General features: G+C 40.2%; 1 protein-coding gene across 25 annotated transcripts in view; it reads left to right on the top strand.

Annotated features, from left to right (window-relative positions):
* Positions 1-17,664, top strand: part of CADPS (calcium dependent secretion activator) — a 481,539-nt gene extending 463,875 nt beyond the window's left edge. For all 25 annotated transcript variants that reach the window (XM_035276026.3, XM_078351389.1, XM_078351390.1 and 22 more), the window contains 2 exons: positions 13,168-13,272; positions 16,414-17,664. In XM_035276026.3, the coding sequence (XP_035131917.1) occupies positions 13,168-13,272; positions 16,414-16,593 (285 nt within the window). In that variant the 3' untranslated portion in view covers positions 16,594-17,664. The remainder of the gene's footprint in view (positions 1-13,167; positions 13,273-16,413) is intronic.
* The last annotated feature ends 256 nt before the right edge of the window (positions 17,665-17,920 follow it).

Here is a 17,920-nt window from a genome sequence, read left to right as displayed (position 1 = left end):
CCTAGAAAACCCACATTCTGAAGCACTGAGAAAAATATTCTTTCAACAATTTTGTTAAGACTCTTTTGAATGATGAGGGAAAAAGAAAAATAGCTTTCACTGAAACAGGAGGTTGCAGCCTCCCAAGGAAGGGTATTTTGCAGAACAAGAAAAAAGGAAAGAAAAAAGAAAGAAAGAGAAACTTGCAGAGCATCCCCACTCCCAACTTCCCCCATAAAACTTGTCACTTCGCATTGCCATCCGCTACCCCAACAATAATCACTCCGTGCCTATTGCTAATTGCAAGCACAGCTGAGGCCCAGCAGGGAACCCTTGCACAGTCTCAGGCCTTTATACGAGGCTCAATCTGTTGTATGGCACTTGTTCACACACAAAAAAACTACCAGCAAAGGCAGAAAGAGGCAGAGTCACAGGTTTCTTGTAATCCCTCTGCCTCCCCGCTGACAGCCCAGCCCTAGAAGCATTCCTGGTTTTGTCCTCCTCTTTACAAAATCTGAAGTGACCTTAAGCTACGAGCATGTCAGCTTTTGAATGTCGAGTTGCCGGCTTCTTCAGGTGCATTAAGGAGTGGGGGGGCTACATCTGGCTTCTGCGTGTCTGTTTGCAGCACCCCTGGGGCGAGCTGTGGCTTCCTGTAACATGTAAAATATGAGTGTGAACTCAGGGTTCATGGCAAGGAACAGGAGGTCATGCCTCCATTCAGTTCTAAGTAAAGAAACTGGGAGTTTGCAGATGTTTTTCTGTATGTGTAATGACACCAACCCCCTCCCCAGCCACCGAGCGACCGAGCGCCGTTTTTTGATAAAATGTGCCACAATCAGTGTGCTACTTGCAGATTTATTCATATCAATTTTTGCAATTTATATATTCAGAGACAAGATTGCTATTTCGGCAACTTTATGTTGGATGTCGTACGTTTGCGTGTAGGGAAAGAGGGAAAGAAGTATGGGGCGGGGAGGGTGGGCAGAGAAAGAAAAGAAATTAAGCCTGTGCCTCGGGCCACCAGCTGGGGTGTTGTCAAGGAGACAAAGCATCAGACGGGAGGGTCTGTGTCCCGCTTTTGCCCAGCGGTCACTTCCTGCCCAGGCTTGGCGCTGGGGTATCTACTGCTTATGGCCCAGAGGAAGGCCCATGAATGGCTACTTTGAGGAGGAGAGTGGGTTTGGGGTTGTTGGGAACAGTCCCTCAGTAGACAAGGCCCAGGCCACTTGAAGAAAGGCCTTCCCATCTTCCCTTGAGGTCAAGACCAGGTAGGCCCGAAAAGAGTTTGGGGTGGCCTCTCTTTGGGCCTGGTGGGGGGCTCCCAACCCTTCCTTCCCACCTTGCAACCCTCTGAGATGAGAAGGGAATTAAGCCTCCTGCAAAATTCCCGCTTGCAGAAATTTCTATTCCCAGACCCCCAAAGCCTCACACTGTATTTTCACCAACAGAAGACATTGGTTGGGCGAACAGGGAGATTAATCCTCCCAAGCCTGGGGAATAAATGCTCCTCAGTGGGGTAGTGTTAATTGCTGAGCTTGGTGCAAAGATCATTTTGAGGCATTTAAGAAATACATGATTTTTATTAGTATAACTGTTCCACGTAGGAGTTATTTTTCAGCAAAGGGCAAAAGCTTTGCCTGCCTTGCATTATTAGCCTAATTCTACTTAATTGTTTCCTAAAAAAGGGCTTCCTGAACACACATTCCAAACCTTAATAAGTCTGTTGTGGTTGGAGTGATTCTGGATGGAGAGCTGTTGCCCTTTTGGGCAACTGGGGTCTCAGGGCTGAGCATTGCTTGAGCAGATCTGTGCTCAGAAAATTGGAGCAGGGGCTGGTTGACAAGGGGCAGGGGAGTCTCGGTGAAAACATGTGAGGTACACAGTGTAAAAAATTCATCCTTCTCTTGTTTGGACCCAGTCCTCTATGAGGATTCTCAGTTCTCATCTCTGAGTTTCATTTAATTCTATTTCACAGATTTAGAAATGTTGGCCCCGTGGCATGTTTTAAATAAACCAAATAAATGACTGAGCAAATGCTACCAGATTTGTTCTTTGTTCTTCGTCATCTCAAAACTCTGTGGAGCCTTGAGAGTTTGAGATATTGCCTCAGTCCCGGGATTAAATGAAATGGCCATGCTCATCTTACAAAGAATTTTTTTTTCCTTTTTAAAAGTATGGTTGGATGTCAGATTAGAATATGTACATTGCTATGTATCTGTTCTTTCTTAGGCAGAGTTTCATAGTTTCGTTTTAAGTATGGGAAGTGATTTTTATTTCCTATCTTTTTTTTAATTGTCATAAAAGCACATAAGAACAAATGTACTGTCTTAACCATTTCTAAGTGTATAGTTCAATAGTATATAGATTCATAGTGTTGTGCAACTGATCTCTAGATGTCATTTCATCTTGCAAAACTGAAACTCTCTACCCATTAAACAACTCCCATTTCCCCCTCCCCTTAGCCCCTGGAAACACTGCTCTACTTTCTGTTTCTATGAATTTGACTGTTCTAGATACCTCATGTAAGTGGAATCATACAGTATTTATCTTTTTATGACTGACTTATTGCACTTAGCTTAATGTTTTCAAGGGTTATCTCTACTGTAACACATGACAGGATTTCCTTCATTGTTAAGGCTGAATAATATTCCATTGTATGCATACACCACATTTTGTTTATCCACTCATCCTCGGATAGATACTTGAGTTGCTTCTATCTTTCGGCTATTGTGAATAAAACTGCTATGAACATGAATGTGGGAATATCTCTTCCAGATCCTGCTTTCAATTTTTTTTTTTTTTTTTTTTTTGGCATCTATAGTCAAAAGTGGAGTTGTATCTATACTCAAAAGTCCCTCTTTTGAGGCTGGGCGCAGTGGCTCAAGCCTGTAATCCTGGCACTTTGGGAGGCCGAAGCGGGTGGATCACGAGGTCAAGAGATCAAGACCATCCTGGTCAACATGGTGAAACCCCGTCCCTACTAAAAATACAAAAAATTAGCTGGGCATGGTGGCGCGTGCCTGTAATCCCAGCTGCTCAGGAGGCTGAGGCGGGAGAATTGCCTGAACCCAGGAGGCGGAGGTTGCGGTGAGCCGAGATCGTGTCATTGCACTCTAGCCTGGGTAATAAGGGCGAAACTCTTTCTCAAAACAAAAAAAAAGTCCCTCTTTTGAGTAAATATCATTGCACTTACTCAGGTTGTGGAAACTGGAAGAGTATTATTTGCTTTTGGGTGGGAGGTAGTGGTCCTAATTGAAAATTCACAGCAGTGCCTCTGCTTCCCCATCTTGTCTTTGTGTCTTTCAGTTGATATCATTGAGTTGAACTTTGGCTTGGTTTTCTCATTTGAAGAGGGTCTACCATTTCCAGCAATATCGTATGATTATTAGGAAAGATAGCCTTTCTGAGACTCTCACACCTCCTCACTGATGACCGGCCACCATATTGAAACATGGGATTGGGTAGGATAAAGGGGGATTTTGTGACTTGTTGGGTTTCAGACAATAAGATTGATTCAGAAGCTATATGCTTATTTGTATTCAGGCTTTGGCTAGCTAAAAAAAATCCCTACAAGGTGTATCTTCCAAAGGGAAACCCCTAGATTTTTCATGTAAGCTAAGCTTTGGATTAAACTCCCCTGCTTGATTTCCTTTTAGAAAGGATCCTTCTGGACTCTTACCTCCCCTTGAGATTTCCCCCATGCAACAGGACTGACTTGGGTTAGAAGGCTGCAATGCATTAAGTCAGGAGTCCACATACGGATTCATACCTTTATTCATTCATTTGAAATTTTGATGCTAAAGAATTACTTATTGTTGAACATTTTTCCACATTTTAGAGACTTGAAATTTGGTCATGAGTAGATAACTGCTTATTTTAATTAAAAAATCAAGATATTTAGGCTCTTCCTAAAGGGGTTAAAATAATGTTCCCAAATGCTAAATTCCTTACACTTTCTTATAAAAGCAGCAAACATTTTAAGCAGTAACAACTTAAATATATCTTTAAATTATTTTGTCTTTTGCATTATCTCTTCCTTATGAGAAAAGGCTAAAGGCAAAGCTGAATTCTCTCAGCAGCAAGTCATAGAAAGCCATAGTCTCTGAAACTGTGGTGGTAGCATGTTGTCTCAGACTGCTCCAACAGTGAGTCCTCAGGGAGATGCCATCCAAACTTTAGGACCCAGCCACCCTGAAGAGCCACAGCACTGATAGCTTTGTAAAAACTCCAGTGGGATGGCTTTTTAGGTATCCAAAGAAATGTGGATGTAAAAAAAAAAAATTCTAGCCTCAACTTAAAATGACTCTTAGGGCACCTGGGAAGGTTATCTATATCCTCTGATTTTGGTGTCTGATTAGAGCTTCGGTGTCTACTTATAACCTTATGCTGTTAGCTGCACGTCCTAAAGCTGTGACTGGGAAATATCCATTTTTAAGAGCAGTTGCTTTTGAAGGATGAAATCTTGAATTATAGCAACACTCAAGGCAGAAGATTGCATCTTTCAACAGTGTACTAGTTTTTGAATGCATTTGGATGATATGCCCTTTTAGAAAGTATTTGTTCAGCCCTTGGGGAGCTTTGAAAAATCTGAAAACTTGCTATGAACTGTGTGCGGTCTTTTAGTGCTTTGCCCACTTGGCATAGATGGCTCAAACGTGCCAGGGTTGCTTTGTCAGACCCTCTGTGAATCTTTGCTTAGAACACCAAATACAACCAGATCCCCAGTGATCCTTAGACCTGAGAGACCCAGGAGGGTGTGGAACTTTGGCTTAGGTTAACGAAGCTGCGGGGACTTTGGTGGAAGTGTAAAGAAACCCTGAATGATGCTTTTCACATGTTCTTAAATTACCTAACTTGTAAGGAAGAAATACACATTAAAAGCTTCAAACATAAAATATTTCATTACAGTATTTCAATACAGTAATTTAAATAGGTTGTAGGGTTTTTTTTTCCCTTAACAAATAATAGTTCACTTTTGTCACCAAAACAAAATTAAGAACTTAGTCACATGGGCGTGGTCAAAGTATTACCTTCCTCTTTGACTCTTTGCCAACAAACAAAATGTTGTTTCATTAGACCCTCTAGGCAAGACACTGTGCCAGTTTCTCTGAGGTGTGGCTGTGTTGGGTTAGAGAAAGAGAACTTTCCCAAGAAAAGATAAAAATCCTCCAACATTCAGTTCAAAAATCACCCATTGATTACCAAGCAGTTACCAAATTACCTGCTTGCTCAGGTAGTTTTAGAAAAACAGAAGCTACTCAAAAAGGGTGGGGTTTTTTTGTTTGTTTTTTGTTTTTCAGAGATAGGACTTTGCTCCGTTGCCCAGGTTGGAGTGCAGTGGCACAATCATAGCAATGTAACCTCAAACCCCTGGGCTCAAGTAATCCTCCTACCTCAGCCTCCTGAGTAGCTAGGACTACAGGCACATACCACCATACTTGGCTAATTTTTAAATTTTTTGTAAAGACGGGGTCTCACTGTGTTGCTCAGACTGGTCTCAAACTCCTGACTTCAAGTGATCCTCCCATTTTAGCCTCCCAAAGTGCTGGGATTACAGGCATAAGCCACTGTATCTGGCCTGCTGCTCAGAAAGTTTTGTACAACTCTGAGTAGCTCACACTCAAGGAGATGTGATTTCTTATTTGTGAAGTAGAGTAGGATAGCATGGCTCATATAGTAATGCCCAATGTTTAGTATGTGCCTGGCATGGTTATAAGCACTCGGCATGTAAATAACTCATTTAATCCTAAGTAGGTTTTATTATTAGCTCCACTTACTGGATGAGAAAAATGAGGCACAGGGGGGTTAGGAATTTGTCAGGATCCAAACACAAGTTGGTCTGGGTCATTTCCTGAGCCACAAGACCTCTCAGAATTTTAAGCTGATTCTCCATCTCTTGCTAGCTACTAGACCACTTTGCTTCTGAGTCTCAGTTTCCTCATCTGTGAAGTGAAACTATGGATAATGATAAAGATTTAACTACAGCACTGTTGAGAATTTAGAGATGAACTGCCCAGGGATTTAATGCTTTGTCTTCCTAATATAGTTGGCTTAAGCAAGCCAGTTTCAAAGGAAATACGTGTTCAGAAATGAACTAACAGAACTCAGTTCCTAGTGAATCTCAGCTATCACTCAGGATGGAGATATATTGGACTGAGTCGCAAGTTTTCAATCACAAAAGGTGTGTGAAGATGTGTGTTTGTGCGTGGTATGATTATTGGTTCTTAGGCCAAACACCATTATTTTTTAAAGAGCTCATTTTTATGATATTGGGATATTTCCCTCACTTATAGGCATGGGGCAACACGTCTTGCTGGGAGTGTGTGTGTGTGTGTGTGTGTGTGTGTGTGTGTGTGTGTGTGTGTATGTATGTTGCTAAAAGTACTTACTACAGTATATATGTTATTCTTCAGTAAAATTTTCCTGTGAAGAAAAAAGCAACACAGGAAGAACTGAGTTTGGACTAGACTATTTTCACTGAATTTGTGACTTTGCCTAAAATTCTTTTCTCTTAGTGCTTCCTGATGACATCTTTAATTTTATATGATACACAGTTTTTTCCCTTGACATGAAAAGGCTCTACCATTTTGCTCTCCATATTCACTAAAAATTTTAAAGCATGTGATATGTAATTTTTCAGAAATTTTGATCCATGTTAGCTTTTCTATCCCTGAAACTCTGTTAGGAATATTTAATCATTGTGATGAAGGCAACTTTTCTAGTTTCTCTCACTAGCAGTTGATGAGTTACCAACCTAAAATAAAATAAGGATTGGAGGTAGAATGATAGAGAGAAGAAAAAAAATATGTTAATGCTAGTTAAGAAGTGGTAGCCTTAAGCCTTATTCACCTTTTTCTGATCATTTCTCTTAAGAGTCAGCAATGATTGTCTCTCATCTATCAGTTCTTAAGGCTGTTGAGTGGTTTTCCATGGGGATGTCCCTGAGTCCCCACACTCTCCTTAGCAACTTCCTATGCTCATAAAATGTAGAATCTTTTCAACACCGAGCCAAGTTTAGGCTCTGAGAAAAACAGGTTCGACAGCATTGTCCTACCCCCACACTTCTTTGAGAACTTCGGAGCTCAATGAATTTGCTCTAGGGACACCTAGGACTAGAGCTGTTTCTGTGTAACCAATCCATTACTTTTATAAAGTACCAATTGAATGCAAACAACTTATACAGATTTAGTGGTAAATAACCAACTTGAAACTTGTCCCATCACTTGATAGTTCTGTGATGCATAAGTACCACAGGCTGCTTATGTAACCTTATGTATCAACGCCCTCGCCTCGCTTTCTTGCTTCTCACAAGGCGAGGCTGTTAATAGTGTCAACATCTTGAGTTCAATTCAATGATTGAACTATATAATTCAATGATTAAACTATATAATGCTTGTAATATATCTTGTGCATCCCCTGCACATTATAAAGGCTCCATGTTCAATGAGTAGGCAGTTATTTTTATGAATTGTACATGCACGTGAGTGCATATGGGTGTGGATTAAGAATCCTGTACAAAGTAGTACTTTGCTGAAAACAGTAGACTCTAAAGTCCTATGGAATAGTCTGGTCTGACAGGGGTTTGTGTAAATTAAAGGGACAAATTACCCTTGTGATAAGTGAGTATGAAAATACAGTGAGTGGTTCTATCTCCTCTCAGCCACTAGTCCTTGTTTCCACTGCCACTCATCTGTGATATATGGCTTGTTCTGAAAACAAATGTACCATTAACAGTAATGTCTTTTTAGGATACCAAATTAACATCAAGTTTTTGGGGATCAGGAATTAAGACTCATGTAAATGGAGGTGACTATGATGACAGAAGACATAACTGCAGTAGCAATCATTATTGCAATACTCTATATAACTGATGATATATTATCCAGAGCTAAATGAAAGCCCATGTTCTGTGAATCCTATACTGTCCAATAAGGTGTTAATTATTCATCTTGTCTCTCAAACCTACATCCTTTCCAGGGGATAAAGTTTCCAGGGGAACAGTGAACCCAAGAGTGGGACTAGGGAGAGGAAAATGAGCCACTTTTCAATCTCAAAATTTAAGGGAGAGTCAAAAAATATAGTAAGATAAGACTTTAATATAACATTTCTGAAAAATCAAAATTAGTGCAGAAATAAAAAATCCATGATGACAGAAATATCAAAATTTTAATTAAAGACAGGATCTGATCCTGAACTTGTATAAAACCCTGCCTCACTGCCTCACCCTAATCCTGGCCTTAGTGAACCCAAATGTTAGAGAAGAAACATTTCACGTTGAAGGATTTCTCTACATGAAGTCGCTATGTTTGTAGGGCAGAATGGGTGACCCAAGTGCATCAGGCTGTTAATGATCTAGGCTTCTGCTAGAAAGGAAGATCAAAACGATGTCTTTCTGTTGCATATTAAAAGTATGTCCATGGGCCGGGTGTGGTGGCTCCTGCTTGTAATCCCAGCACTTTGGGAGGCCACTGAAATGGGCACATCACCTGAAGTCAGGAGTTTGAGACCAGCCTGGCCAACATGGCAAAACCTCATCTCTACTACAAATAGAAAAAATTGGCTGGACCTGGTGCTTCGTGCCTATAGTCCTAACTAGGAGCCTAAGGCAAGAGAATCACTTGAACCTGGGAGATGGGGGTTGCAGTTAGCCAAGATCATGCCACTGCACTCCAGCTTGAATGCAGAGCAAGACTGTCACAAAAAAAGAAAATATATCCATGATGTTTCTGAGAGGAGTAACAACAGAGGGTACATTTTATGGAGTCCTTACTATGTGACACTCACTCTGCTAGGCACTTCACATAAATGATTTCTTTTAATGCTCCCAGTAATCCCATGAAGTGAGTACTCGTATTAACCCCAAGAGGAGACCAAGGGTCAGAGTGTTAAGTAATTTCCTTGAGGTTACCCAGCTAGTAAGTAGCTGACATAGGCTGAAGCTGCTGCAATTCACCCCACAGGGTTTGAAAAATCACTCACTCTGTGTCTGAATCTTTTTAACTCAAGACTTAAATCTGGGTCAATATAGTTTAAAATGTGCTTTATGAACCCAAAAGTTGGGTGATGATCTACCAGAAAACAAGCTTACAACACAATTGCGTGGTTAAGGAGCTACTTGTGTGTCCTGTAAGGCATGCATACAATTCCAGAAATATTCCAGTGGGAATAGTTTTCTTCACCACCACAGGGCTTTCCCTGGTAATGTGTTCTGCTTTCTCCCTTGTTTTTTGGAATCTTTCAGGTTGAGTAGAGGGAGAGGAGAAAGATGATGATGATGATGATGATGACGATGATTATTGCAGTGGTGGAGGTGGTGGTAGCTAACATTGATTGAGGTTTTATCATGTGCCAAATGCTGTCATGAGTGCTTTATGAGCATGATTTCATTTACTCATCAGAAAGAAGCTAGTTAGTCCCCAATTTCTCAGGAAACTGAGTCTCTGAGAACATAAGTAACTTGCCCAAGATCACAAACCCAGCTGGGTATTAGGGCCTGTGCTCTGAACCACTACACTGTGGAAAGAAGGAAGAATTAAATGGCAAATTTTTAGATCAGCCTTCCAGCTCCTTTTAAATAGAGCCTTCAGATCTAGTTCAGCCACTGAAGAAGTCCCCACCTTTCCAAGGGCCCTGTTGTCACCTATAAGGGGCATCCTTTTGGGTGACAAGTTCAAAACCTTCACAGAATTATCACCAGAGGGCATATTTTAAAGGTGCCCAGGCTGTTGGGGGTTTTCTCTCTTCAGTGCTTTTCTGGATTAAAGTAGCTTTATTTAGCAAGCTTCAAATTAATATACTTGAATTAGCATGAGGCAGTAGAGAAATTGAAATTGCACTTGAATACTTAGTACATGTCGTCAGCCCACAATTCTTTTTTCTACAGACTTAGAGTCTATTTTACCAACAAGTTAGTGCCCAGGTGTTAGGTTAGCTCTGGAAAAGGTATATCTGAACCAAGAACTAAACAAAATGGGGAGCACTTAAAATATTTTATTTATTTCCCCTTTTGAAGAATCAAAACAAATCTGCTGCATTCCCATCCATCTCAAATAAAGCAAACCCGATTAATACGCACTGTGAGCCCCTGTGAGGAAGAGCAGAACAACCCAGGCACCAAGGATTTTGCTGATAAATGTTTAATGACTGGCTTCCTGGGAGGGAGAAAGCCCTGGTTGTGGCATTTGCCAACTCCCATGATGAAAAACCCCCACAAAGGCCTATTTCTGACTATCAATGTGATATCCCTAAATGCGAAGTTGGGAAGATGTGTGCAAGATCGGCTGTCATGACCAGCAAACACACTACTCCAGCCCTTAGGGAGGAGGAATGGAAGGCAGTCTGCTCTTTTAATACAGTGGCTATCCTGGAGAGCTGCTGTTTCTGGAGGCACTCACTGTGTGACCTTGGGCAAGTCACTTCACCTCTCTGGGCCATTGTTTCCTCCTCTACAACAGATAATGTGGAAGATACCTTGTACCTCTAACATTTTGAAGTTCTAGAAGGCAGTGCCTCCTGCTTTTTCCGACATCCAAATGCCTTGAAGCGCCTTTCTGGAAAAACCAAGTTAGCACTATGCTGCATCCAAAAGTGCCTCCAATTTCATCTCCTGAGCATAAGGTTTGGAAAGGAGTGACTTACTCCCTTTTGCCTCTTTAAATGTGTAGCCAATGGGGCATCATACATTTTTTACACTTCTTTTGCTAGATGTGAGATCCAGGAAGGAAAGCATGGATGTTCCAGGTCTTTCTTGTTCTCCTGGGGTGGGAGGCTGTGTGTGATGCACTGATCCATCGCTGTATGCAATTTCTACCTCCCTACCCCTTTCAGCAGCCGAGCAAGATTGTTGATAGTCTCCTACCTTTTTATTTTTATTTTTATTTTTTTACTATCCAAAAGCCATTTACAAGAGTGGGAACTGCTTACATAAAATGGAGGGGTGGCAGGGGGTTGCGTTATTTTTTTTTCCCCGAAAGGTGGCACGTCTCTCAGCAAAGAGAAAAAGGCATGTTGCACAAGGCTTGCTGGCAGTGATATAAGCCAGCGCCGGTTTGCCTGTTGTCACAGCCAAAGCAAAATGCCACCTCTGCCTAGAAGCCAGAGTGCCACACTCCTCTTTTGTGTCCCTGAGATGTACCCATCATGAGACCCTGGAATGGTAGGCTTGGCCAGGAGGTTGCCAGGATTGCTTGAAGGTCATCTTCTAATCCCAGGAGGCTGGGGGTAAGGGGAGGTTGATTGTAGCTCTCAAAATAGATCGTTTGAGCACCCCCCACCCCCGATTACATGTCAGCTACAGCCAGTAAATGTGGAATTTGAGGCCTGAGGTTACCACAAGAAAGCCCCCAATTGCCAGGAGTAAGGTAGGGCTGCAGGAATACCAGTGACCTAGTGATCACCCTGTCCCGGCACCCCTTCTTAACAAACCCAGATGCAGTGACAGCAAAAGCTCCAGAATCCCAAGGCAGGAGGTGCCAAAAACACCCCCCAACAACCACTACCAAAAAAAATTTTTCAGTAAAATGTTCTCACCCCTAGAGGGGAAAACCTGTCCATGCCTGAAGCAGCTTGACCCCAGCCAACACCCTCGCTCCATGGAGTGAACTGTAAGTTTCAAAAAAAAATTTCCTACTTCCTACCCCTCCTGCTCCCTGGGGAGGGACAGAAGGTTCCTAAAACTGACAGTTTCGCCTCCATGATCTTTAAAAGAGCAGAAGTTGGCTGTGAGGCTGCAGTGCTGCCTCGATTGGGGTAGTGTGGTCTCTGTTGCGGCTGGGCTCCAAGGAGAGCCACAATTGGCTCTGATGAGGAAGGAGCCTCGAAATGAAAGATTGCAAAGAGGGCTTCTGTACGCCATGGCTGAGACTGTGTCGTTTCTTGCAAGGTGAAACTTGGCAGTTCTACCTTGCAAGTAAAAACCTAAATTAATTTTTTTTAAAAGAAATTAAGTCAGAAACAAGGCTTCGGAAAAACTGTGAGTGTTAGGCATAAACTGATTTTGGATGATCTTTAGGTGAGAAAGGGTGGAGTTACCATCAGAAACATGTTTTTATTTATGCTTTTCGAATCCCCACTGGTGTGCGATGTGTGTGTGCGCGCGTGTGCATGTGCGTGTGTGTTGGTTAGCATGAGAGTATGCATCATCTCAATTCTCTAACCAGTCTTTCTTTTTTGCATCTTTTCTGTGCACAGTTCATATAGATGCCCTATAAATAAGTATATAGGTCCATCCACACCTTTTCATTTTATTTGTAAATTGTTTGGTATAAGCGCCAGAGCGTAATGAAACCTGGTGAAGTTTAAAAGATTAGATTTTTTTTCATACTGACACTTCATAACACTGTTCATATGTCTCTGAGTGAGATTTATGAATATATGAGCAGTACTGCAAAATTATACTGCACCAGAGACTTCCTGCACCACAGGGGTGGCAGTCTAAAGTGACACAGCTTCAAGCATTTTTCACAGACAAGAAGCAAAATTTAACCCCCTTAAGGGGAAGTATGATTTCAACAGCTTGAAATGAGCTCATTTGTAGATGGTTTTTTTTTCTCATCTTCCATAATTTTTTGGTGTTAAGATTAAAACAGATTGCACAACCAATGTAAGGGCACGTAAGCTGCCCAGAGTACAGTTTGGCCCTTAAAGAGAAATCCTCATTCGTTGTCTTGATCAGCACTCCTCAATCAGGTAAATGAAGATAAACTTGCCCCTAAATTCCTAAGGCGCTCAGCCCAATTCCCAGAATTGTACTCTAGCAGACAGGGTGTGGAATTTTCAAACGGTAAGTGGCAAAGAACATCAATTGGTCCAGTGGAGAAGCTCTCATCTCTCTGGGCACCAGAGACAATGACATTAGAAAATAATCAGTATCTTGTATCTAACTGGTATAAAATTAACTGATAAAAAAGATCATCAGAAGAGCAAAAGATGGCCTCTATGAATTGAAACACAGGAAATGACTATCATGAAAGACTTCTATTAGATTCAAAGTCCAAACTGGTCTTTCTTAGATTAGTCTTGTATCCAGTACCTTGTAATTTTGTATAAATTAATGTTCATTAATCTCTATTAACCGTTTTATTTCCTCCTGGAACAGACTGGGGTACTCAAACATTGCCTGCTTCCTCTCTGCCCTATAAATGCTCCATGATGTGTTGGCTGGAGAACTTTTGTCTCTTTTTTCAGCAATGGTACAACAGCTCCATGAATGTGATCTGCACCTGGTTGACGGACCGGATGGACTTACAGCTTCATATTTATCAGTTGAAAACACTAATTAGGATGGTAAAGGTAAAAGAAAAAAAATAATGACTCTTCTTTGCAAATAGCTTACTGAAATACTTTTTATTGGCAAGCTGCAGAGCTTGCTTACCACAAATATTAGTTTACATATAAAATAGCATCTCATACAAGAAAAACCCATGCAATTGTTTAGTGATGCCTGATAAGTGTGCTGCTTGGACAGCAAAACGAATTTAATACAAATGAATTTGATATCTTTTTCCAGAGAGGAAAAATACTTTATGTTTTTACCGTGCAAAAATACTGCAGAGGCCACTGTGTCCTTTGCATTAGACTTTCAAAAACTGGCTTTTGGTGCCATTCTGTTAATCACATCAATTGCCAATTTCATTTATGGTTTAATTAAATAAAATTTTGCCACTATTAATTTAATAGAAATATTTACCCCCAGCTATTTCTAAATATGTCCTGTGACTATTATCAGAATGCAAATCAATATTGTTCTCATAGTTAGTTGAAGTAGTTCCTCTTACAGTGTGTGTATACAATCAAATGTAAAGGATCACAAAAGGGAGATAACATACCCTGAAAGTGGCTTTTTTCCTTGTTCTTGTGTGTGCACCTTGGACTAATGATAATTATTTCAGTGTGAAATCTGAGTGGTTTACATGAAATAATAAGATCACAGAAGGGGGTAAATACGTTTTTGATCATTTCAGTTTCCATTTGATGCTTCACCATAGAGGGTTTTAAAATGTTCGTATGCAAAAATCTCATTCAAAGCACAGAGTCCTTTAAAATATTTTAACAATAAACGTAGCTGAATGTCTATTTCTTAACAGTTTTCCAAAAGTCCCTGCAATACCCACTCCTGGGCACCCCACCCCCACCCCATTTCTTAGTCTCTTTTGGATCAGCACTTTACCCCAGTGCTGACTTACAACCAATTGCTGTTCCGTTGTGTGTAATTAAGGAGAATTATTATTATCTTCATTTGATCTCACAAAGCATCTGCTCAGGAAAGGTTATAGACAGCAGTGTATTACAGCTCTTAAAAAAGGAATGTATATACTCAGACTAGGGACCCAGCCTCATTTTCACATTTTTTTACTTCAGTTTCTTAGGACCAGCTTAATAGTCAAGTGGCCGCCTGACCATTTGAATTCCATTTTCTGTGCATAAATACACTTTGGGGAAATTTTCTGTTTGACCCTTATTGGGTAGACATCAAAAGAAGGTGTAATTTTAATAATTAAAAATTATCTTCCCATTACTGTTATTCCCAGACTGATGTTGGAAATTAGCAATATCTTATGAAGGAAAAATAAAAGTCAGAGGAGAGGTTTAATCTTAGCCTTTTGCAAAAAAAAAAAAAAAAAAAAAAAAGTGATATGAGCCACAGAGAAGAGATACAGAAATGTCACTGCCAAAGGAACCCCTTCACTTTAGCAAAAAGTGGGTTCCACTTAACTAATGCCACAACTCTTAACTATGAAGCCAAATTCACAACCTTTTAACCAAAAACATCACCCAGAGGCCTCCCCCTCCAGGGCAAATTTCCAAGGATAATTGGTTTTCTTGCACCAACAGCCACTTCTTTTATTCATCCATTCATTCATTATTCAACAAGCATTTATTCATTCATCCAACATTGGATAAATATTAGGTGAGCCCCTACTTGTATATTTCCAGATGGAGGATTCAAAAATGACTAGATGTGGTCTCTGCACTTAGGCATTGAAAGTCTAGTTGGTAAACACACTGCTCTCAAATTTGAATAAAAGAAACAATACTCAAGTGCTTTTTACCTTTATTTTCCCCATTATATTCTGGCAACAATATGTGGCAACAGAACAAGTGACTGAAAAGTACAAAAAAAATGTTAAGTTAATTGTCTGGAAATCTGGTCCACAGCATGCCTAACATTTACTCAGTCTCTTACCCTTCCCCATCAAAGTGAAAACAAGTAGCTGTCTAGCCTCCTATTCTCAGCGAGCCTTGCATGTTGATGCATGATTGAGAATAACCTAATTTAATGTCTAAACCAGATAACTTTTATGTTATTGGACTTCATTAAGCCAAACTGGGTTCACTCATTAACTCTACAGTGATTACAACATGTGACCTTCAAGAGGGGTTGACATTGTGATTCTTGCTACCATGACTGCATTAGATGGACTATTAAAAATAGAAATAATGATGGGAGTGGTATTGATGTATGTCAGCCTTCCTTGTCTTGCCCCTTTAGCAAGTTTCCTATATCAATAGGAGAAACAAACAGTAGCTAAAATGATATGCAGTATGATGAGGAGAGTAGGAGTTAGAGAGAGACCTTTTAAAAAAAAATTGTGAAGTAGACAACAGCCAGATGCTTCTGGTCATATTCAATTAACACTGAAGGATTTCTAGAAAAACAGTCCTTGAGATACCTAAGGAAATCTGAGAGAAACCGCCTGAAGGAACAAAGAAAGAACTTGTGGTGCGGTAATACCAAGCCATTGTTCTTGAAAAAGAGCCAAATTTCTTCCCTGGACCATAAAGTTGTGAACAGAATAGATACAGTTCTTTACCAAGGAGATAAGAAATGAGTCACATGCCTGCAACATATTGATGAGGCATTAGTGCTCCATCTTTCTCATAATTGCTGCTGCCTGTAATAGGTTTCATATACCAACATACATATGTCTGTCTTGTGAATGAGACAGAGGGATATCAGTACAGCTCATGCAGTTATAAGACTCAAAAATACTAAAACCAGACTGCAACAGAAATCACAAAATACCATAATCACTTAATCCATCATTTATATGTTACAGCTCCTTCCACTGTCTATCATATTACATTACACTAACCTAAGAGAAAGAACCAGTCCACAAAAATGAACCAAAACAATTATGGAACATTTCCCTTTATGGAACTGAATAAACACAAGCTTATGTTCTTTGCTTTGTCTCATCTAATATAGTTTATCCTGTCACTATTTCTCATGTTCTGTCATTCAAAGAATCTCAATACAAGTGAATTTCAATACAACTGAAATCTAAGTGCAGTGGCTTTTTATTTGACAATGCATAAAGTGTGATATTTAGCTGAAGGTCAGTGCGCTCACACCCATACCTGCTTTTTACCTTCTCCCTCCCTATCATGGAGATGAGATCTCTCTTATTACTCTATCTTTTCTCTCCTTAGAAAACATATAGAGATTTCCGATTGCAAGGGGTCCTGGACTCCACTTTAAACAGCAAGACCTATGAAACGATCCGGAACCGTCTCACTGTGGAGGAAGCCACAGCATCAGTGAGCGAAGGTGGGGGACTGCAGGGGATCAGCATGAAGGACAGTGATGAGGAAGATGAAGAAGATGATTAGACCATTTGGTCCTAGAGTCCGCTGGGACAGAGTCCTGTAATCAGTGCATGTCCTTAGTCTGTTAGTGAAACCCATTAGGGAATTTTCTGTCAACTACCATGCCCATGAGATGTTTATCAGTACAATTGCCATTTTAGCTATGTGGTACCAAGATTAGCAAATGACCTTCGTATCCACTGGTTTCCTGATTTCCGTGTCTATATGTTTACAAGCAATATGAAGCACCATTCTTTAAATACTGTTCACGGAGAATACATAGTCTAGCCACTAGGTGTGTCCCTGTTATCAGCAAAGATCAATGATGCTTCATTCATGTACTGTGTGTGCATTGATGGTAAGTGGATGTGAGGGTGAGTACATCAAGTACATTTACTTCTTTGTTTCATATATGTGGATGCCAGTTAATTAAATGAGTACATAAATAAATTAATTAAAACACATAGGTCTGCTTTGTGTTTTTATTTTTTTTAAACAAAAGGAAAGTCTCCAACAATCAACTTGTGATTCTTTCTGTTCCCCTAAAACTAAAAAGTGAACCCCTTGTGTCTTTGTTAACCATCCTTTCATTTACTCATATAATTAGCAAAAAAAAAAAAAAAAAAAAAAGAGGATGGCTACATACCAGTGGATTGATTCTCTTAATTGCCATGGCAAGGGGGTCAATCCTGTCATGACTTAACATCAAGCACACGGTTCAGAACAACTGTCTTCTGTCAAAGTTTTCTCCTCTTAAATGTTATTTTGCTTTTATGTCTCAATAACTGTGTATGTAAAAAAAATGAATATTTAAATTACAATCCTAGACTAAAAACGTGTTTATAATAAGATGTGGATATTTCCTTCAGTAGATTGTAACCATAATTTAAATTATTTTGTTCCACACTGTTTTTTATATCTGTCATGTACATTGCATTTTGATCTGTAACTGCACAACCCTGGGGTTTGCTGCAGAGCTATTTCTTTCCATATAAAGTAGTGGATCCATCTTGCTTTTGCCTTATATAAAGCCTACAGTTATGGAAGTGTGGAAAACTGTGGCTTCTCAATAAATATTCAAATGTCCTAAGAATATACGTTCGGGTCTGTCTTCCTCTGTCTCCTTTGAATGCCAGAACTGAAACACAACAAGAATAAATAGGAAAGGGGAGGGAAGAGGTAATTTTTGTAGAGTGTTCTTGAAACTGTTGGAGTGGGTCGTTTTCAAATGCTCGTAGTTCTCCATGAGAGACTGCCTAAAATTCCATTAATTCAGACTTCACTAATTCAGAATCCGTGGGCATTTGGACATGTTGGACAGATTACGCTTGCATTATAGGATAAATAAGGG

Source organism: Callithrix jacchus, chromosome 15 (genome assembly GCF_049354715.1).
Source record: "Callithrix jacchus isolate 240 chromosome 15, calJac240_pri, whole genome shotgun sequence".
NCBI lineage: Eukaryota > Metazoa > Chordata > Mammalia > Primates > Cebidae > Callithrix > Callithrix jacchus.
The sequence above is the reverse complement of the archived record's forward strand: the minus strand, read 5'-3'. Positions and strand labels throughout refer to the sequence as shown.